General features: G+C 37.6%; 1 protein-coding gene across 3 annotated transcripts in view; it reads left to right on the forward strand.

The window, feature by feature from the left end:
- LOC139966118 (transient receptor potential cation channel subfamily M member-like 2) overlaps positions 1-23,697 on the forward strand; it is a 69,228-nt gene that overhangs the window by 22,133 nt on the left and 23,398 nt on the right. For 2 of the 3 annotated variants that reach the window (XM_071968830.1, XM_071968832.1), the window contains exons 2-12: positions 7,520-7,741; positions 8,823-8,997; positions 11,474-11,637; positions 11,924-12,119; positions 15,860-16,022; positions 17,525-17,709; positions 18,661-18,755; positions 19,907-20,050; positions 21,170-21,217; positions 21,771-21,828; positions 23,126-23,309. In XM_071968830.1, coding sequence (XP_071824931.1) covers positions 7,520-7,741; positions 8,823-8,997; positions 11,474-11,637; positions 11,924-12,119; positions 15,860-16,022; positions 17,525-17,709; positions 18,661-18,755; positions 19,907-20,050; positions 21,170-21,217; positions 21,771-21,828; positions 23,126-23,309 — 1,634 coding nt within the window. The remainder of the gene's footprint in view (positions 1-7,519; positions 7,742-8,822; positions 8,998-11,473; positions 11,638-11,923; positions 12,120-15,859; positions 16,023-17,524; positions 17,710-18,660; positions 18,756-19,906; positions 20,051-21,169; positions 21,218-21,770; positions 21,829-23,125; positions 23,310-23,697) is intronic. The other variant, XM_071968831.1, reaches the window with a different exon arrangement.

The following is a 23,697-nucleotide window of genomic DNA, read 5'->3' on the forward strand; positions in this document are numbered from 1 at the left end:
ACTTACAAGGCAGTGGAAGTGTCATATCCAGTGATCTGGGAGGCATTTTCGGCCAACATTTTCTTGTACGCTTCGCGCCAACTCGTGGTGGCGCTACGCAGGCTATGTGTGTAGTGCTCGGTTGAAGGAAATATCTGGTATTTTTTCATTTCCTTGAACCAAGTTTTATAATAGCCGTTATAAGAGGATTTAATATTTCTACACCAATAAATTAGTGTGTCGGAATTTTCGAAAATTTCCTGACCAACATTCTTCATCATACTTCCCTCTACTCTGTTAGGGGTGCAAGGGGGTTTTTCCATATTGCTTGTCCATAGATTAAATTTTGTGCACCATTATGGGTATGTTTTGAAGTGTTTTTATTCACGAGAAATGTGATTTTTCAAATTCTCAACAAATAATGGGCTTAAAACCTTGAAAAGTGGGGCTTTCGGATATTGTGGGCCGTGACGTAGAATCACCTACAAAAGCAATGATCCATAGGACATGCAATGAGGTCGAACATGATGTGTGACTGGTGAAAATCTTCAAAAAGGTTATGGATGGAAAAAACTTTTGGGAAATACTTGGTTCTCAGGCAAAAGTGTACATCTGGTTGGTCATTTTCAAGCCCGAGAAGTGCTATTTCCGGTGATCTGGGAGGTATCAAAACCAGAAATTTTCTTGTACGCTGCGCGCCAACCGATGTTGGCGCTCCGCTTAGATAGTAATTCGCGCCCCCCGGGTTAGAAAATCCTGGATACGCGCCTGTGTTTAAAACTGTTTCGGAATCCGTGGTCAATCCTCTCCAGTCCAATTTCTTCCAACCCTGTTCCCTAACTTCACTAGCCTAAACGATTGAGCAGGTGAACAAAACATTAAATTTAACAAATTTAACGATTTTAGTTCAATTCAAAGTTAAACATACAAAAAAGAACAGTCTATATTCAGGCTAAAGGTTGGACAACGTTCACCGGAAAAATTAAAACTAGCTTCATAGGTGAGCAATGAAAATTGACCACGGATTCCGAAGTTAGGCAAAAACTTAATAACAACATATATAACAACATATATCTGTGGATGCAAAAAGTGATTGAATTAGGCCTAGAATAACATGAGAGATTAGAGCTTCATTGTTATGACTGAAACTTCTAAAAGTGATTTGAGCTAGCCTACGCTCTAGGTCCTAGGGTCCTTGGCCTATTTTTTTTTTTTTGGGGGGGGGGGTTCATGTAAGATGATGTAACACTAACACTAAAGCCTGGGTCACATCTGCGCGATTCAACACGCGATTCAACTCGCAACTAAATCGCGCGAATCAGAAAGTTGCTTCTGAGAAGTTGCGCTGATTAGGACATTGCTCTATTGCAAATCAACCCAAATCGACGGCGCAACTTTTATTGCGCAACAAGTTGATACCCGTGTCTAACTACGCGATTCAACTTTCAATTGTATTGCGAGTTGAATCGCGTGTTGAATCGCGCAGATGTGACCCGGGCTTAAGCCTAACTGTATTGGCTCAACTCTAAATGCACGGAGCATCTTATGCATGCACTTTTTTTCGGTATTCGATCCCTGAATCATAGTAAGGCCTAGCACACATTAGTAATAAATACTCCTAGGCTAGTTACGTTAGGCTATAGGATTAAAAACTTAGGCCTATGCCATAGCTGATAACACTAGGCAAGCCTAACACACTTTAACTTAGTACTAGGGCTAGCCTAGGCCTACGTTATCCGAGTAGCATAACGCTAGGCCAACTCGCAATAACCCAACAGGACAAGTAACATTTCATCATTAATTATTACGAATATTATATCAATATGTTCATGAACTAATATCTCACCTTCAAATATATCACCTAGGAATGATAGATTCCATTCTTCGAGTTTCCCTTTGACAAATTCATTCATTTCGGGAATTGAATTTACTGACTCTATCTGCGATGGGCAAACGACACTGGAACGACAAGCGTGCAAATATCATATATATGCAAATAGTGAATTGTGTAATTGTAAAACCCGCCAAGAGTACATTGACGTGGAAAATTGTCAAGATGCCAAGGCTCTTTTACAGTACCCAGAGTTATCAATATCCTGGTTGACTGTAAAGTGTTCTGATTCAAACAGTGTTAGGAAAAATTAAGCAGGATTATTCAACCACAGAGTACTGACTAGTTTTTAGATACTACAAATCAACTAATGGCTCTGGTATGTTTAAACCATGCATGAGGTAATATTAACTATGGGTATGATACAGATCCAATGTGCTAAACTACTATGTCTAAACCAATTCCAAACATATCTACATATTGCAACGATTTCCGCTTTGGTAGCATGGTGAAGTACCCAGTTGGCAAGTAAGGAAGGGGGTTATGAGAGACTCGAGGACACCGTTGAATAAAGTACACTAACAGTGCATTAAGAGTTTAAAAAGTACAAACGATTGAACTGTGGGGTAAGTTCAGCAGCTGAGACTTTTCAGCACCTGATCCAAGGTTCTCTACATGGACTGAATGGGGTTTTAAATATAAGTGATGATATTCTTATATATGGTAAAACTCAGAAAGAGCATGACATATGCCTTGCAGCTTGCTTACAGCGCTTGCGAGAGAGAAACCTCACTCTAAATGAATCAAAGTGCCAATTTAACAAGACTCGAATTGAGTTTTTTGGCCATGTTTTCAGTGCAGATGGCGTTTCACCTGATCTCAAGAAGGTGGCGGCCATCAAAGAAACTCAACCACCTAGCAATGTGGATGAGCTAAGAAGTTTTCTTGGTATGGCTACTTACCTTGGTAGATTCATACCAAACCTTGCTTCTCTTTCGCAACCGCTGCGCATGTTAACTAAATCAAATGTAACGTGGAACTGGGATAAGGAACATACCCAGTCATTTCAGCAAATCAAATCTGCGCTGGTGGAAAGCTGTGCTATCGCATTTTTTTATCACGATAAACAGACTGAGCTCATAGTCGATGCAAGTCCATTAGGACTGGGTGCCATCCTAATCCAAAAAGATAATGGCGAAAATGCCTCAATCATTGCAGTTGCTAGCAGGTCCCTCACTGACGTGGAATCTAGGTATTCTCAAACTGAACGGGAAGCACTAGGTGTCACATGGGGAATCCTACACTTTCACCTATACCTTTTTGGTAAATCATTTACAGTGGTAACAGACCACAAACCGCTAATTCCGTTATTCAATAACCCACAAACAAGCGCTCCCACCAGAATTGAACGGTGGATTCTAAAACTCCAGGACTATGCATTCAAAACAGTGTATGCTCCAGGAAAATCAAACCCTGCTGACTACATGTCACGACACCCTCTTGTGTCTACAAAGCAACCCTCGAGAGAGGAAAAGATGGCAGATGAACACATCAACTTGATTGTGAATAATTCACTGCCCAAGACAATTCTAGTAGGGGACATTTTCACAGCAACTGAAAATGACAAGGTACTTCAGGAATGTATGTCTGCTCTATTATCAAGTAATTGGCATATTGCATTGAAAAATGTGGAAGGTACCAAATATGAAAGTCAGATTAAAGCATTACACAAGGTGCCTAATGAGTTGAGTGTATCGTGAGTGTATCACATGATAATGTGTTATTGCGCGGCAGTCGTATTATCATTCCCACCTGCCTGCAGCAAAGCATCCTGGACATAGCTCATGAAGGGCACCAAGGAGAAGTTAAGACTAAGAAGCTCCTCCGTGAGAAAGTGTGGTTTCCAGGAATAGATAACATGATAGCAACGAAGATTGCTAATTGCATACCATGTCAAGCCACAACGATTGGAACAGTCGTGAACCACTTCAAATGTCAGAACTGCCCCAATCCCCCTGGGTTGAAATAAGTATTGACTTTGCAGATTTGCCAACCGGAGATCACTTAATGGTTTGCTTTGACGACTATAGCAGATACCCTGTTGTAGAGGTCATTAGCTCAACGTCTGCAAGTTCAGTCATCCCTGCAGTTGACAAAATCTTTGCTATGTTTGGTATCCCAAAGGTAGTCAGAACGGACAATGGTCCACCCTTTAATAGCAGGGAATTCAAAGACCTTGCCAACTACTTAGGTTTTAAGCATCGCAAAATCACGCCACGATGGCCCCGCGCAAATGGTTTAGTGGAACGCTTTATGAAAACCTTGAAAAAGGTTAACCGCACAGCACATGCAGAAGGAAAGTATTGGAAGCAGGAACTACATAGGTTTTTACGAAATTATAGAGTGACACCACACACCTCAACGGGAGCACCCCCTGCAACCCTGCTTTTTGGTAGAGCTCTTCGTACGCGCATCCCAGAAATAAGTGTACAAACCCCGCCTAATGACAGCGTCACTCGTGAAAACGACAGAAGAGCGAAAGAAAGAATGAGAAAAGATGCCGACGCGCGTGCTAGAACAAGTAAACACTCCTTTAAAATTGGAGACTCTGTGCTTGTCAGAGAAGACGGTTTTGTGAGCTAACGCAATACCCCTTATAAGATCAATCCTTTCATAGTAACTAGAGTCAAAGGGACCATGGTTACGGTATCGCGTGGAAGTCATAACATTACGCGTAACTGCTCCTCGTTCAAACTCCTTAAAAACCACCATGCCTGTAAAAGTCAGCCACGTGACTCTGATACAGATGACGACATGTACCTCATACCTGCTGACCCTACACCGCGCGCTGCACAGCCGCAGAACAGACCTAATATGTACCCACGTCGTAATCGCCAACCGCCGGCATACTTCAAAGATTATGTCTAATCACCAACATGACGTTTTCTTTGGTTTTCTTTGTTTATTCATCGTTCAAATTGTACTATGTACAATATCTTATAGGTCTTTAGTTATCTTTGTTTACATATTATTCATATTGTTCTATGTACAATGTCTTATAAAAAAGTTGTTATTTACTGTACACTCTAAGCATTTCCATTCAAAGAAAACAACAAATGCTCACACAATTAATTATCGCATAATGTGAAATTAATGTAAAACTTATTGTTTAAAAAAGTTTACATATCTTACATAGCAGTTAAGCCTTATGTCATAATAGGTATCATCTGTTAAAGTTTGGAGGGATGTAGTGTTCTTCCCGAACACTTTGTTATACATACGTACGAGCCTGAGGTGAGGTCAAGAAACGAGGTCAGATAAATATACACGATCAGAGAACAACACAGTCTGGCGTCCTTTGCATTTTATAGGAATCACCCTTCTTGTCCTCCCTTTTTTTCTTAGCAAAAAAACCCCCAAGGGTGTCCTATTCCAAACCTAAACACTTCAGTCAACAGTTTGTCAGACCACATTCTCTCAAGAATGGAGTCGCTAGCCTTAAAAGTTGCGATCGTTGACATGACCAAGGCGAAGTTGCACTTCCCAATTCACCAGGAACATCAACGCTTCCCACGGTTTAGTTTACAAGCCTTAAATTCAAGGTCTTAAGACTTTAGCGATAAGTGACACTATTTCTCCTTCCACTGGGATTCATAAACGGTGAAGGTGTAGTAGTGTCATCCGAGAAACAAGGGCCACCATCCAGGACAGTCGTCGAGCACAACGTCCGCACATCGTTCAGCATACTAAATAGCCTAGGGTGGCTCGTTCATTCCAATAAATCAAACTCTTCTTGGTCAAATGAAAAACGGATTTCATGAAATACTTGGTGCCCGTCTAAAAGTTTTTGCAACAAGAGTCAAAGCCTCAACTCTAGTAATCTGGAAAATCACCTTCACCCTTCGTTTGAGGGCTTTTTCCTTAGCTCAGTGTCTAGACCCCATGATAAGTAGGCTATAGAGGATGTGGTTAATGTTTAGTCAGTTTCAAACGTTGAGTCATCGAATGTTCTGTGAGCCTTCCATTGCCATTGTAGAGATTGACAATGTCCTGACGGACGTACAATCCATGGAGCTGTCGCAGAGATTATTTTAAAACACGTAAACGGGGGGGGGGGGGGAGTGAATTAAATGTCCTTGACCTACCGATTTTGAAATCAGCGCCAAGTACTCTGGAAGACGGAGGGGTGGTAGCGTGACGACTAGGACTTGACGTCTGTCGTTTCATCGAGAACACCACAAAGATCTGGTTCCAACAGAAAGCTCGCGTAGGGATTGCTATCATTTTCCTTTGTGCAATATGAGAAAAGCTAAGGTTATTTGCATTGACATGTACTTCAGGTCCTGCTGAGGCATATGTAGTGGCTTCTCTAGCTACTTGGGCCAATGGTAAGAAGTGCTTGGCTGACGGGACCGGGAGCAAAGTTGATGGCGGGGGGGGGGGATCTGGTCGACCAGACGTAAACGGTCATAAATTTACAGTGTTACAACTTTCGCATTTCAATTTCATTGTTTCTTGTTGCAATTTTGATGAACTAAAACCGTAGATTGTTTTCCAAATGCCTTTAGGTGGTCCTGTCATTTATCGTAAGGGAATAAACCAAAAATAAGCAACAGAGTTTGAAGTTTTCAAAGTAGTCAAAGTTTATGTTTATTAACATTTCCCGCCAACTCTCTAAAAAAAATTGGTAAAGACATTAAAGAAAGGATACAACAACATAGTATATAATAATAAATCATATCACATACCAAATCTCTGCTCATCGCAATTGCCCATATGTTGTGAGAATGAACGCGTTGCAAGTAACGTGCCCAAAAACACGGACAGCAATTGTACTCGTTGATTTTACTTTACGTCACAATCATGAAGATACTTTTGTGCGGTTATGATCCGCATTAAATGATCTATAAAAACAGATTCAGAAAATACATGCCATTTTGTTAATTGAAACATGAGCCTATTCTTTGTCGCTCCGGTTCAATGTACCTGAGATACTGAAGGATTACTATTTCGAATAAAATGTGTTTACAATTAAGATATACTCTATGGAGTTGCGTTTGTTATGTACAGCAAATGCTCGAAGTCCTACCAATGAAGTCATTAAGACAGCTTTTCGTTGAAGGCTTCTCAATTTAGCCCGATGCGCAACATATAATTTGCTCGTGTTTCCATGTAACATGGCCCGACTGTTGTGGCGCCTACCAACACAGAACTTACTTACTAGAAGCAGGTAATCAGAAGTACGTTTACGACATTAAGAGGACCACTTTGACATGTCATTGAATGGTCACGTGTTATACTAATAGATGTTCCCCAAATTAGTTGCAAACGGTGATGCTCAGTATGATGCATTGTTTCTATTCATTTAGCCGTACAGCAGTGCGGACCTCTTTGGTTCACCTTGTCTTATCATGTCAGTACAGTTCCCAAACTGTTGACAATTCGGCTACTTTCAACACTTAGCCTCTATTGTAAAGTATGGCACATGGTACACGATGTGAAAACGAATTCGTCGTCAACAATGTCAACAAACTAAGATTAATGTTCATTTTATCGAATTTTACAGTTATTATGTCATCATTTTTGTACTTTACCTTGACGTAGCTATCTTGGAAGATGGATTGAAAGATATTTGGCGATGAGATCAATATGTCATGTGGTGACATAGGCTTTCCAAATTAATCTTGTAATTATCATCTTTCATTTCAGATACAATTTATCAAATCCAATATTAAAAGGAGAGAATGTAACACTTTCAGTGCCAATCCTCAATCCGATATATGTCAATGCGGAAAATGGAGGTCTTCCCACCCTGACGAGAACCAAGATGAATGGCAAGTAGAAACCCATACAACAACCCATCCCACAGACGCATACGGGGAGATTGAATTTAAGGGGCATGCTGGTCGCAAAGGGCAGGAGAACAGTAAGGTAAGTCGGTCATAATATTTGCTGTTTAATAGTTTAAAGGAGACATTTTGATACTTATATGGCAGGAAAAGGAATTCTACACTGTTAGATGATAACCCCATATTAATATTTGGTCCATAACTCAAAATGTAATTGATTGAAAGGACCTTCGAAAGTTCCCTGGAGCAGTTCACAGAAGGTGAGATGTTATGTCATAATGACAAATATTCTTCAACAGTTTCTTTTTTCTATAATAATATTCTTGTTGGTTCATCCTTGAAAACGGATAAACTTGGAATGTTTGTGTGGCTGTCAAGGTTCTCTGTATTTAAACTTTCATCAAAATGAAATGTGTTGTAGAAATATCGTTTTGCTCTGTGAATAACTGTCACTAAGTCAAATATTATGAAGTAAAACAAAGCATTTTCAACAGAATTGATGAGTGATGGCATCATTCAGTCTGTTATTGGCTCTCCGTACAAGATGCTATTAGGATATGATTTTCACCTAAGCTGTAGTTGCAAACTGCGACATTTGTAATTTTTTTTCATTTGAATATATCTTTGATGTTCAACCCTCCACTTTCGGCACATTACATATGAATGTGGAAAACATATCATATAAAGCTCACGAAATTCAAGCAGTTAGGTCTTTGGTGTTATCTCAACATATATTGCTGTGCACCTTTAAGCCCCAAATCATGTAATATTATATATATGTTTCGTTTATCAAACAATTACAAATGATGTAGTCAATGCATCATCCCTTTCATAAGGTAATACTATGTCAGGTAAATGAAGCTAGTATACATACTACTGTGTATGCCTTTATATATGTGTTGTTTATACTCTACTACATTTTTCTTTATCAATTTTCTTTGTTGCATGGTTTGCCAAACCCATTAATATCGTCTATATGTAATATTAAAATAACTATGAGAAAAGGATATTGTTTGCCAAACATTGCAATCTAAGCACATCTCTTGTTCGAAGTATGATGGTATTACGTTAAATTGTACAGACCAACTTTGATGCTATTTGTCAAATTGGCATGCTTAATGTAGGAGCAATACAGATCAGCTGAAACTGTTTTTGCTTTGTAGTTTGTTCGTGCTGACTTCAAAAGTGATCCCGGAAAACTTTTGGAACTCATCGAGAAACACTGGAAGCTTAAACTACCCAAATTGCTCATTACTGTGACTGGTGGTGCCAAAAATTTTACTCTAAGTAGAAGACTTAGAGCTGTCTTCAGGGAAGGCCTTATAAGGGATAATACAGGTGAGTGTTCAACAAAATGTCAATTCAATCTTCTAGCTCCGGCCTTCCATTTCCTAACCACATGGAATGATCATATGAGAATTTCTGGTAAATTGCAATCAGAGCATACTTCAATGCTTCGTAAATATCACACAGTAAGTAATCAATGGGGTCACTCTTTAATCTACAAAATGTGGAGATCTGGTCTAGATCTCTCATTGGGTAAGAATTTATTAACCCAAAGGACAAGCATGTATCTTGCTCACCTTCCCAAACAGTATAAACTCAACTTCACCCTTGGCACTGTGAAGTGATGTTTAGTAATATACCCACATGTAGTAACCCCTTGACTGCCCAAGCCCGGATACACAAAATGATCCACTATACCCTATGAATTCAGATTGATGCAACAAAAGTCATCAGTTTAATACATCTGAAATTAGTGAATACACTGTAAATCTTTTCAAAAATGGCAATAATTACGTTTGGCAACACATAAATTCCCCGTGTTTTCTGGGGTACATGTCTTTCATTATTCTTATATACACGGTAATATGAAAAGCAATTCTCACAAAACATATCATAAACGTACAAAAAACATGCCATCTCTCGAACCAGTATAAACTCCCCTATTTTCATGTTGGTCCATCGAAAGTGATGAGTTTCACTATTTACCCGGGAAGCAGGTCTTCGACATTGGTAGAACTCCACCTACCACGGAAACTATAGCGGTAACATGTCAAGAAAATACGATTACTACACATATATACAAACATTGAACCAGAGTGGTTACTTCCCAAATATATTAGGTATCTTTAATAAGAGTCTGATCTGATGACCTACTTACCTTGTACAGTATGATGATGAGTACTGTAACTGTACTCAAATATCGAGAAGAGGAAAAATAAATGCAACCAAAGAGTTTTATGCGGAAAACTCTTGTGCTCTAATGTTGTATCTTTTCCCTTATAAAAGAATAAAAGTTTGAAAATATTTTGTTTGTAATGTCAAAAGATTAGTTAAAGTGAAACTTCATTAAAAGACTTAAGGAAAAGAAGGTAATAAGTTACTGAACCGTTATTAGAAGATATGTCGGCTAATTGTTTTGCAGTATGACAAAAAAAACTTTAAAACGCGGGGCATACGGTACCATTTCACGGAAACATCAAGAAATTATACATCATTTAAAACGGTGACCATACCATTTAACGCCTTCGATAACTATGCGCTTATAAACGGCTGGATAGGATTTCGATCATGACAATAGTATTTATGTAATTATAGGGTGTAACGTATACGTTCCCTCACACTTTGTTGTTAGAGCAGGTTATGCATTAAGTTTAGTTTCAAGGAACGAGCCTGCAGAGTTTCATATTTTTAAATTGTAAAGAATCCGATCAATTTTATACTTGTGACAGTCATAAGCTAAATACGATGGTAGGATTATGCCTAGTTTAATGTTGCCCAATATAAAAGTTGAATTAAGTAACAAGGAACTAACTAAGGAACCGACTTTCGCCAAGTGTCTACAGTATTATAACTCCCAGAACAAAGAATGCAGTTTGCTAGCTCTCCAGCTGATACTGATAAAAATGATGGAAATCATCAAAGAGAGAACAAATTATTCAGACATAGAATCATACAATTATTACTCTTAAATAAACACTTATGTGACAACAAAAACTTGGAAAGATATGAACAGGATTGGATACTATAATTTCAGAGCAAATCATGAAGTAACTTTGCTCGACCAATCAAGCTTAATTGCTTCAAATTTAATTTTGCAAGTTTGAGTTTGAGTTTATTTCCACAGTAAAATATACAAAAGTAGGCCTACGAAAACAAATACAAGGTGGTGGATGACGACTAAAGAAGCAGAGATTTTATAACGAGCAGTCCACCTTTACAAATAACATTGGTGTCATCAGCGAAACGCGTAAAATTAAGCTAAGTAGAACAATTACATAAGTCATTGATATAAATCAAATATGAAGTACGCCACAATTCATAGACCTGGGCTTTGAAAATATTTTTAGTAATACATCTCATACGACTTGGATTCTAACGGATTAATAACTTCCAAACCAATTATTAGCAACTCCACGGATTCCATAATGACCAAGCTTCTGTAGTAAAATATCATCATCAACAGTGTCGAAATCAAGCTTTTGAAAGATCTAAGCAAACACCAATGGTTATATCATTATGATTAAAACCCTTTGCAATGTAGTGCACGATTTCTGCTGCCGCCATGTATGTAAAAGAATTCTTACGAAAACCAAACTGGGAAAGGGAGAGGGAATACCATTTTTGTCCAGGAAATCGATGAGTTTATTATGCATTATTTTTCCGGGAACCTTACAAATTGTAGGGAGAATGGAAATTGGTCTGTAGTTTGTGGCTTACAACTATAATAGTGTGTACAATATCTTTTACATGGTAGAACATAGCAACACTGTCCAAATCGGATTCTCTTTTACTCTTTTCCTTCTTCCAGATACATGGATCCTTACAGGTGGTTTAAACTGTGGTGTCATGAAGTATGTCGGAGAAACTGTTCGTGACTATACCATAGCTGCCGGTGGGACTGCCAATATTGCTGTTATCGGTATCGGAGCGTGGGGAGTTCTTGATCAAAAAACAGAACTAATCGACAATGAGGTTATCCCAAACATTTTACTAAACGTATTAGAAGTATGATGGTTATGTGAAGATCGGTGGTTTAATGTTCACAATAAATTTATCATATTTTGTTCATGAAAATTGCAGTATAGATAAGACCCTTCGACATTTATATTCATCTCCCCATGTGTCTCTAGTTCTTTTCATGTTAAGCGAAGCAAATTTCTCAGAAGGTAGGTGAATTCCAATTGATAAAGCACTGTAGAAGGCTCTGAGAGATCCTCAATTTACACTAGATGGCACCTTTGTTTCATTCACTTTTCAGGGAATGTGGCCTGCCACATACAAAATGGACACCTCGACGGATGATTCTCCAGAGTTGGAAAGAGAACGACTCGACCCCAACCATACTCACTTTATACTTGTGGACGATGGGACTACCGGTGTATTTGGAAAGGCGATTGATGTTTCAGGCAAACTGGGAAAAAAAATATCTGAAAGGAACTTAGGGGTCGAAAACAGTACGTATTTCACAGATTTGTTTTCAGTACATTGCTTGAAATAAGAGCCAGTTTCCAATATCTCCTTGGATTGACTATATCTAAAGAAAACTATATTGCCCTGGAGCATAGACCAATCTCACCCTTTAGCTTCTGTCTAGGTAACTACTTTTTTTCTTTGGATTTGATTTTGCCCTTCCAACATTTACCTTTATGAAAACAGGTGTACACATTACACAAAGAGTTTGAAGCTATATGAAAGTCGTTCAATAAATGAGCCATGCAGTAACACATAACTATCATGTCAAATTACTCACATGTTCATCACAATTGGAGCTATCCACGGGGTTGCATATATCATCGAGAAAACACCGTTTATGATCAATTGATTATTTGCTGCATAATAACACTTAAAAACAGCATTTGTCCTGTACCCCATTATATTTGAACTTAGTCGCCATTGTTATTTTATTTCGCTTCATTCCACCTTTGACATTCGGCCTTTGAGCTGTCATACTGAAGGTCTTCCAGGCATGAGTACCTATCAAGGGGTCCTTCCGAGCTGCTAGAAACTGGCATAAGTCCAAGCAAATTGACTTCTACCGATTTGATTCGACATATCATTGATTTAAACTAGCATATGTCGATTTGAGAGCATGGAGTTGCAATTGTTGCCTTCCCAGGCGTGGCTAGATGTGTTCTCGGATACAACCCTGTTAGTGAAAGAATTATCACCATTCGCATCCAAGGGACGACTGGTTTACAATAGGTCAAGGAGTGCGCCAGGGTTTTATCTTGTCACCGTATCTCTTTAACATCTACGCAGAATACATCATGCGATTAGCTCTAGATGACTTTGTGGGACAGGTATCCATTGGAGGACGTCAGATAAATAATCTTAGATATGCTGACGACACTACCCTACTTACCAAGAACAGCAGCAGAGCTTCAAGACCTTATTGAAAGAGTCAAGCAATCCAGCGAGGAATACGGACTGTACCTCAATGTTTAGAAGACAAAGGTTATGATATGTGGAGGAAAGAATGACCATCATATTCAAGCTGATGGAGAGGATGTCGAAGTAGTCAACACTTTCAACCTCATGGGCTCTCTGATTGTGGATGATGGTGGATGCTCACAAGAAATACGATGGCGTCTCGCCATGGCTAGATCATCTGCTATAAACCTCACTGACATCTGGAAAGACAGAGGGATCTCAAGGAACACCAAGATTCATATGATGAATGCTTTGGTCTTTCCAATCGCTACATATGGGTCTGAGACGTGGGCTCTTGGAGCAGTAGACAGAAAGAAAATCCATGCTTTTGAAATGTGGTGTTGGAGGAGGATGCTGAGGATATCATGGAAGGAACGTAAGTCAAATGATTTTGTCAAGAACCAAATTGGAGCGAAGGTCACCTTATGTCAGAAGATTGATAAGAACAAGCTGCAGTATTTTAGACACATTTCTAGGAGAGAAGGTGACAACTTGGAGAAGATCATTACCCAAGGTCATGTTGAGGGTCAACGAAAACGTGGTAGGCCAAAAGTTCGATGGGCTAACGGAATAAAAGAGATCACCGGCATGAACATCTGCGCAGCTCACCGATATGCCCAGGATAGAAGTGGTTGGAACGTCATCATCAATAGGGTCACAAAGGGTCAGTCATGACTCATAGGACGACGACGACGATGTCGATTTAAATGGTCTATACCGATATATTTTACATATCATCGATTTAAATTGGTATATGTCGATTTAAATCGGAATATGTCGAATTCAATTGGTAAATGTTGATTTTAATTGGTTTATGTCGATTTTAATCGGTATATGTCGATTTAAAACGGCATATGTCGATTTAAATTGGTATATGTCGATTTAAAATGATATACCGATTAATTGTTGACATAGCATCGCTTTGGTATATGTCAATTTAAATCTATGATATATCGAATTAAACTGGTATAAGTCATTTTAAATCGACATCTACCAGTTAAAATCGATGATATGTAAACTTAAAACGGTAGAAGTCAATTTAAACTGCTAGAAACTAGTATTAGTCGAAGGAAATTGGTTATAAGTCGATTTAAATCGGAATATGTAGTCGATCATTCCCGACCATTTGAGACTGATGGCCCGTCATATACGTCACCTGGCAAACAACAGCAGGAATAGACTCACCTTTAATTTCTAAGCCAATTAATATTGTGATAGGCATTTCTCATGTTCAGGCACTGACTGTGTCCATTTAGACTGCTGCATTTCTGATATCGGATTGAGGCAGCCCCATTTCATGACATTTGAAACATGCTGATCACTTTGGTTTATTATCGCTTCATGCCTGTGACCACACACAACCATTTTCTAAGACGTGTACACCTCAACTGGTCCTTTTTCTTCCAAAGTCTGTATTTCCGGCAAAATTTTAATCTATCCCTGCGTAGTACTAAATAGAGATCCGAAAATACCAGTACAAAGGAGGGGGAGGGGAGTGTTTCCAAGGTTTCGGATGAACCCCACCACTCAAAATAAATCATACACCAAAAAAACAACAAATTTATTCCATTTTGATAAATTTTGATCTGCCAAATTACTGTAAATTCGATTAATATATATGAAAACTTAGCCTACCTGGTCTGGGAATTTATGAGCATCGTACATGCCTTTTGCCTCAACACATTTATCCTTTATCAAAGACGCGAATAGCATCTGGCATAATTTTAAAGTAGAATTCACCCCTCCCTCTTCCCATCATAATGTACATTATAAAATGTCTGTTATGTAAATAATGAGATGTGTAATATTTAATATGTAATAAAAGCTTGATCCTTTTCACGAAATGAAGAATATGTTTGTAGGTTAACTGACGTATTGAAATATCTTTGAAATAAAGGTTCTTTGAAAGATTGAAAGTCAGCACCATTTCGCATGTAAGACTCACATTTATACTTTCTCAAAGGGACACCTCTTTTCCTTAGATCGCTCCTCTCACCTGCATTAAATATTTTCAACAAAACCTTTCTCTCTCAGTCTCTCTCCAAAAACGAATCAAACTTAGACATTGCACGATCCAACTCCTTCGTGAATTCGACGAAGGCGAGGCGTCACGTCATGTCAGTCAATAGAACTCGATCTCTTACCCTGATGGTAGAGATAATCGATAATTCCTTCATATGAAGACATCCGCCCTACTTATCACACGACAGCCCTTCTACATTCCCCTCTTTCACACTGTCATGTAAGGAAGCTCATTTCAATATTTTTCTCAGAACGTCATGAAAACAGGAGACCAGTCACCTTCACGTACTTCTTCGCCATCCACTCTCATACATACCAATGTGAAGCCACTGGCTTACACGGAGTCTTAGCTTGAAGAACATAATGAATTCATCCAACATCTAACCCAGATATTGTCAATTATCTTGCTAATTATTGTTGAGTATCAACAAGTTGAGGGGCACACATACGCATTGTTTACTGCATAAATTTCAAACTGTTGAATGTTTTAATCACTCACAATCCAAAAAGAACACTACAATCTTCCAGTGGGTTTTGCATTTACTTTATTCTCTACCAAATTTCTCAAACACTACATCATTTATTAATTAGCTTACTGGCGGTATTGAATAAAGGTGTATTGATCGTCTTTCATTATTATATGAGCAGTTTTCTTTAAAAAGACCAACCCTGTCATGAATACTTAACAATGTTCACTGATAGAGTGAACTTTAATTCTTGTTTGGTTTTTTGGTTTTTCCAGTTAAGATTCCTTCAGTGTGCTTGGTATTTGGGGGTGGTCCGAATACGATCCGTGCAGTCTGTACGGCCATAGAAAATGACACTCCTTCACTAATCATTGATGGGTCCGGAAGAGCTGCTGACAGGTTAGCATATGTATTCCGCAACGCAAGTACTATACAAGAGTAAGTGAGAGGAAAGAATGAAACCATCAAGGAATAATGGCCATTAATATTGACCATGTTTGATAGAATGCAAACTTACAAGACAGTGGATATGGATACCTTTTATAACCAGATCAGAATTCCTGATTTACCTACTCTTTTCTGTAAGAAATATCTACTTTTGGATTGGCTGTGTATATCTGTGCTTATGTATGTTTGTGACGCCTTGGATTGTAAACTTTCAAACTCAAAAAGTATATTGTGGTTAACCTTCATACTTGGTACTTCATACTTGCTATCTGCCGCGGCGAAAGGGCAATGTCTGAAAACCGTGTAAACTCTGTAACTTCAAAAGCAAAGCTTGGGTTAAATTGGTACGAGGAAGTGTGATGTATCTCAGCGAGTAGAAAAGCCCATTTACGACACAATGGTCGTTAAAGGTCATTTGAGGTCACCATTCTATTCTAATTTCGAAAGCAAATTATTCTTGGATGAACTTCATACTTGGGAAGTGGATAAAATAATGAGTAGAAGAACCCTATTGTTTTACATATAGACGTCAAATGTCATTTGAGGTCATCAGAGGTTAAAATATTTATTATCTATAACTTCAAAGCAAAACTTCAACAAACTTCCAACTCAGAACATGGATCCACACTAGTGAATGCAAGAACAATAATTATTATTCGTAGAGGTCAAAGGGTATTTCAGGTCACCGTTGGTAGAAATCTGGAAATTTTGTAATAGTAATAACTCGAAAGGTAAAGCTCGAATGAACTTCGTATTTGGTATGAGGATGAACTTTATTAAGTACAAGTAATTTTCCTGCATAAAACGTGACAAGGAATCACTAAAACCCTCTTGTTTTATGGTTACTCAATTATATCCATTTCCAACCTAACTGTGACATAATTAATATTTAAAGAAATCAATCGTAAGCCGGGGGACAATGCTCTAGTCGGATATTTCATTTGGCATTCAGCCATGGAAGAATTTGACCAATATTGTAGGTGTGCACCCACCCCCCCCCCCACGCTTACCCTCACACAAAAGATTTATTAGCCAACCGTGCGTGTAGGGCTAACGTAGTTATATAGACCTAATTTATAGAATAAGTATGCTTCAGAATTTGACGTCTAAATTTTTAATTGTTTTTCCTGGGGAGGACATAACCTCCCCCCCCCCCCCCCACTCCACATATAGGAGACGACGTCAACGAACCCACGGCAGCACTCCTTTTGTAATCATTGATTCGCCTCTGGCCCTTCTCTAAAGATTCAGAATCCTACATAAATCATCCGGAAATTTGACCCCCTACACCTTTGAAATGATGCGCATGCCACTGATATTCATTCTGAATATATACTACATTTCTGAGAAGGGCTTTGTACGAAAACAAGAAAGATGTGAAAACATGACATATATGTCTTAATAATGGGTAAACAAGACTCACGCTATAGGTATCTCGGGAATGATTAGCATTAATTCACTGAAATAACAATGTTTCTACTTCGGACCATCAGGGAAGAGGTGGCTGAAAGGCTGAAGAGCACTTTACAGGATTTAAATTCTGAGGACCTTGATGAACTTAAGAATCAAATCATGGGATGCTTAGCGAAGCCTCATTTGTTCAGCGTATATGAGCTAAATGCCAGACAGGAAGCCGGTGGTCATATTGGAAAGGCTATGTTAGATGCTTTATTCAAAGGTAAGCTTTATTAATCAAAGAACTAAGTTACCATATTCCCCACAAGCAACTAATTTGTATAATGGATGTTTGCATAAACCTTGACTATTCCGAACTTGGTCCGCCCAAGATAATCACACTACTTAATGTGTCACTTTTTTGTTATTCATTCGAGGTAATGGGTAAACTTTCAACCATATAGGAATCCTTGCAATTACTTGCAAGCTACATAATAATCGGTGAAAGTTAAAGAATAGTCACAAACTTCAGTTAAAGTAAACGTTTCTACACTTCCGTTTGGAAAAAAGTTTGGACGAACATTTACAGCTTTGTAAGTATTGAACTGGTGAGATTTCGTTAGCATACCTCTGGCTGGGACAGCTCTATATGGTAAACTTTCTTCTCCTTTAGCTCACAATCTAGCCTGCCATGATATAAAAATTTCGCGTGGTAGTCCAAACAATCAGATTTTATATGGAGGGTAGGACATTCAGAAATTTCAACCTATGATCTATCAAGATTGCAATGGAAAGTTTAATGTGTAAGTCAGTGATGCACTTCAATTGTTACGATAGCTTGAAGCATATTTGCATTATTTTGGCAAAAGTTTTGATGCCACCAAGTAAAACTGTTATGCCCTAAAATGCAAGCAATAATTGTCTGACTATATAGCCAAGTTTTACTTTAAATGATTAAAGAGGAATAGTCAGTTTATCCTATTTTCAAGTTGACGTATCAGAATGTCGCAATTGCATCAATTAAAATCTAACTAGGAGTCTTGGTGCATTTGGTATAATGCCGGAAACACAAAAGACTGTATTAAGTATAGATTCCCCAAAGCGAAATCAGTCTGTACACATTGTAAAACATAACATAAGTAAAGCCCATTATCTTACGGGTAAGGAAAAGGATGTGTACTAGTTAAATGGTTCATTTTATGTTTATGAGTCCCTCCATTATTCATCCTTACAGCAACCAATAGCAAGGTGAAACCCGGCTTGCAGTGGACACTACTCTGGAACAGAGTTAACGTGGACCAAAGAAACTTAGATAGCGAAAGCTGGAAGGTTAATCAGTCAATTTTAGGATATTGTTGTATAAAAAGTAGATGACGTAATTTTGTTATCTTTGCAGGATATTTTTGCAGTTTCTTCAATTGTCACTCCCGTCATTGTTTACATAAGTGACGGAAAGAGGGAGATACACTACTGGCATGATATACATGATAGTATATAGGAGGATGCGGTAACTTAGTCACAGCTAAGTGGTTTAATGAGGGCGTGGACTAAATTGTGAAAAAAGGGTTATTATTTATAAGGTGACTTATGTGTTTGTGTGAGAATTAATGTGTTTATATATAAACACATAGTGGTATGAAATATACATTCTAAGAAACTGTTTTGAAGAAGCACAACGATGTGCGGCAATTAACTTAAAGAACCAATGTGAACACTTGGGGCCTACGACTGCTTTATTCAAACACCGTGTACTGTCGTTGTTTAAATGTCGCAAAGTGGCAATGCATATACGCTTTAAGATCTTTGCTTACTTTATATTATTCAAACCCTATTTCGGGCAGTTGTTGTCATGACTTGAGCAATTGTCTACACCATCTGTGGTCCCCAACTTATGTATGCTTTAGGGTATGTGCCTTTGTTTAGAGTGTTATCAAATATCTTTCTAGATGAAGTTTATGATGAACATCATTTCACGAATGATAGTAACCATGCAGGAATTAAAATATATCAACCTTTGGAAAGCAACTTGGTATTGCAAATCATAAGATATATCAGTTATATGACTTTTCATGAGGATCTATGGATACTCGCAAACAAGTTAATATGTAGCTTCCATATGTATATACTTCAGGTAGACCCTCTCAATTTCAGAAGATGGACATTGCAGTATTTCCATATCGTTTTGCATGTTTGGGACGCAAAGTTCTCAATTCCTTACTTCAGAATGAAATAATTAGCCATTTTAATGGAGTTGTATTTTTTTATTTTTTATTTGACCAATTACTGTTGTATTAGTAGATTATCTAGTTACACACATCCTTATGGACGGTTGTTGTTCACATAAACTATCAATGCAATTAACAGAGATATGTTACTGAATGTCGAAATGTTGAAGCTGATTACAAATATTTGGGAATTGTGGACACTTTTCTAATGTTGAGTTTCTTTCTTTCCCTTTCTTCTTTTAATGACCGCCATAGGGATTAGATCAGTCAGAAATCAAGGACTTTGTAAAGAATGCCATAACGCGCAACTTGTACGCCTTCTTAGAACTATTCATGGAAAGTGGTTTAAATATAAAAGATTATCTAGCTGTCTCTGATCTGCAAAACGTCTTTGAAGAGGTGAGCTAACAAACTGGTTTCCATCTTTGATTTGACTCATGGAATTACTATGATTTAATTGATATCTTGCATGAGTAACGTAAAAAAAAACTTTGCAGTGAATTTTAAGCTCTATGTTTAATCACGCAAATTGTCCATATTGGCACGATAAAGTATATGTATATATATATATATATATATATTTATATATCTGTCTATATATATATATATATATATATATATATATATATATGTATATATATATATGTTTATATATATATATATATATATATATATATATATATATATATATATATATATATATATATATATATATTGAATTCAATAAAGAATAACACACCAGAAAAATTCCACTTCACGACCGGTTTCGTCCTTTTGGGACTCATCAGGCGAAGGTAGGAATCGAACCCCGGATCTTCGTGTCACGAACCGAATTACTATATATCTGTCATACCACTTGCTACTCATTCAATTCTTATTTACGGCTTGGCTTGCCTAAAAAGTGGTTATCCTGTGTAAAATTGTCAGATTTAAAGCGCCAGGGGTGCACTCTGTACAATCATAACACTTGGGTAATACGCCCTTACTGACAGTTATTCAAAGCCAATTTATACGCTTTAACACACCAGTAGAATCACTGTGGTCGAGTGGTACGGACTTCGATTCGTGACACGAAGATCCGGGGTTCGATTCCTACCTTCGCCTGATGAGTCCCACAAAGACGAAACCGGTCGTGAAGTGGAATTTTTCTGGTGTGTTATTCCTTATTGAATTACTATATATCTGTCATACCACTTGCTACTCATTCAATATATATATATATATATATATATATATATATATATATATATATATATGTTTGGAATTTTAGTGAAATGAAAAAATCTAGAACATGAAAGCACCTTCATCCTCCACCAGGAAACGAACCAGGGCCTCCCGCTTTGTGTTTGTGTATGTCTGTATCTATATATATCTGAATTAACACATGGAAAACATGTCATTTCATGAGGTTGTCAACTTAATTTGCTAATATGATACAAAATAATTCATTTCCCGTTGTAAATAGCCAAGATATCTCCCTTTAAAACCAGCAAACATATTTGTTTTGTTTTTTCTTAGGTTAAACGTCGTATCAGTCTGCCTGAGTTGCTCGTCGACCAACAACAAGTAAGCACCACATTGGTTTGTAATCGACACGATATTTATCTATCCTGGTATTTTGAATCTGAAATACGTGTGGTTTATTTTACTCTGGTGAATGACGTGCACTCATGAAGAAACAAGTTTTACGGCACTTTAATCATGTGTTGTGGCAAATCTTAAGTGCATGCAATATTTTTTCTGGCACTTGCTATATCTCTACACTGCTAACCTTTGATATTATTGTTATGTAAACCCTAATGGGATATAAGTATGTTTTAATGTACCTTTCCTTGACAATTGACTAGGAGACCACCAGATTCCGACAAAATCAATGCAAAATGCAGCTTTATATTGTGCAATTATATTTTGTTTGTCTTTTTCTTTTTCTTTTCCTTTCAGCAATGCACATACATGATAATTTTCCTCTTTCTTATGGGTCCAGCCTTGGTTATAACTTAGTGCTTAATCTGGTCCTTCCGCAGTAACCAACCTAATTGGTAATCTGCTACCCAGTTCCACGTTCGACTATACTAAGCAGTGCATAATTGTGTTCTGTTTCTGTTTTGTTTCTTGGTAGACAACAGGGGAACCAATACTGGAAAACTTCAAAAATGATACAATTCATGTCCATAAAGGTGAGCAGTGTGCGTTCCTAATGCATTATCAGATATAATTAAATATTCTGTTTGTAAGCCTGCTTAATACCAGTTAACATTTGCAATTGCTGTGAGACATTCTTGTAATAACTTAGCTTATATTATAAAGCTTGATAGTCAGGCAAACCTCAGACTTTAATTGAACTTTTGTTTCTTTTGTGGCCATAAAGAATGTAGACGGCTTGAAACTATATATGGAAACGTGTTTACATTTGCTATTTCGTACTATCAGGAAGACCTGAGGTTCAGGGTTCCATGTGTCTTTTTTTTTGTGTGGAAATCGACTCTCATATGTAAACATCATCTGTAGTTTTACGTTAAGGCGCCAAGTTTATGTCAATTTAAACACCTACTGGTATATATCCGGCTAGGTTAAATACAATCTTCCGTTAAGATTTCTTGTTGGACTTAGTTGAAAAAAAAACATTCCATGTTGTTCTCTTACTCACAACGAGCTAAGTTGTTCAAAATTAATATACCAATGCTTTGGGGTGGTTAGTTTGGGTCAAGTTGTAAGCTTTACAGCCATTTAAAAATTCTGCCAATTGGAATCAAGTGAAAAGTTTGCTATCTAATAGGTAACTGAAATGCAACAGTTGTCAACAAAAACTGTTTTGTTTCGTGTTTGTGTATTAATACTAAAGTGTTCAAATGCTTCAAAAGATATGGTTCATCTCTTGTAAGCCAGGAAGTGATATTCTTCGAAAAATAACAGTTTTCGTGGTTTTGCTCAGTGACCGCGCTGGCCATATTCTACCTTTGTACTGTTCTTCAATGCAGACGCTATTGTACAATGTTTATGTAGTACATGGGTGTTAAGTATCTATGTAGTTTAAACTTTATCTCGCATAGGCTAGCATTCTTACAAAGGACCGTATGGCGAGTTTGCGGAACAAATACGTTTGATTTGGGATTGACCAATAGTTGCAATCACCAATAATTTAAATTTCATTTCGTTTGATTCATATATCTTAGAATTACGATATTAACATATATATACTAGAATATCATATGAATGATCATAGTATCGCCATTACGTCAATTATTTTACGTGCTCCCTTGTATCACTTACTCGGGATAGTGCCCTTGAAAGTGTGTTCTAAATGAAATATTGTCATGATCAAACGTTCAAATTAATTCTGGGAGTTTCCTGTTGGTATTGATACATGGAACCATCACAGTTTATCATTTGGTGTACAACTGATACTGTGATAACTTCACAACTTCAGTGAAATTCAGGGACATTACTATTACATTTCTTCCTTGCATTCTACAGTCACCCCAATACGGGACCTGTTTTTGTATGCGATCCTGTTGAATCGTAAAGAAATGTCACGTCTCATGTGGGAGAATATCGATGAGGCCATAGCAGCTGCTCTGATTGCCAGTCATATCTTGAAAGCGATGGCAAGATCTGAACGTGTCATAAATAAGAGAGAGAGCTTGGTTCAACATGCAAAGTAAGTTGAATTGAAGTCTCATATTGCTGAAGAATTGCCCAATAAAGTAATGTAATTCAATATCCAGAGTAATAACTTAAGTTATATTAAAGTCTCAGATCGCTCCAGAATTGTCAAATAACGTAAATGGAATTCAACAATCAGAGTAAGCTATATTCCAGTCTCATAGCTGCATAGTTGTCAAATAATATTACTTCACTATTTGGTAGTTTGCACTTTCATTTAGGAATGGAAAATTCTTCAAGTTATACATTCTATACTGGAGCAAGGTTAATCACATGTATGGGTTACCATTGCATGAAATAAACACACACATTATTTGTTTCAAATAAACACCTTTTGAAGGAACTCTTTTTAATTCCATGTGCTCTTTAGGTTACTCTTTCAC

This window comes from Apostichopus japonicus, chromosome 4 (assembly GCF_037975245.1).
Source record: "Apostichopus japonicus isolate 1M-3 chromosome 4, ASM3797524v1, whole genome shotgun sequence".
NCBI lineage: Eukaryota > Metazoa > Echinodermata > Holothuroidea > Aspidochirotida > Stichopodidae > Apostichopus > Apostichopus japonicus.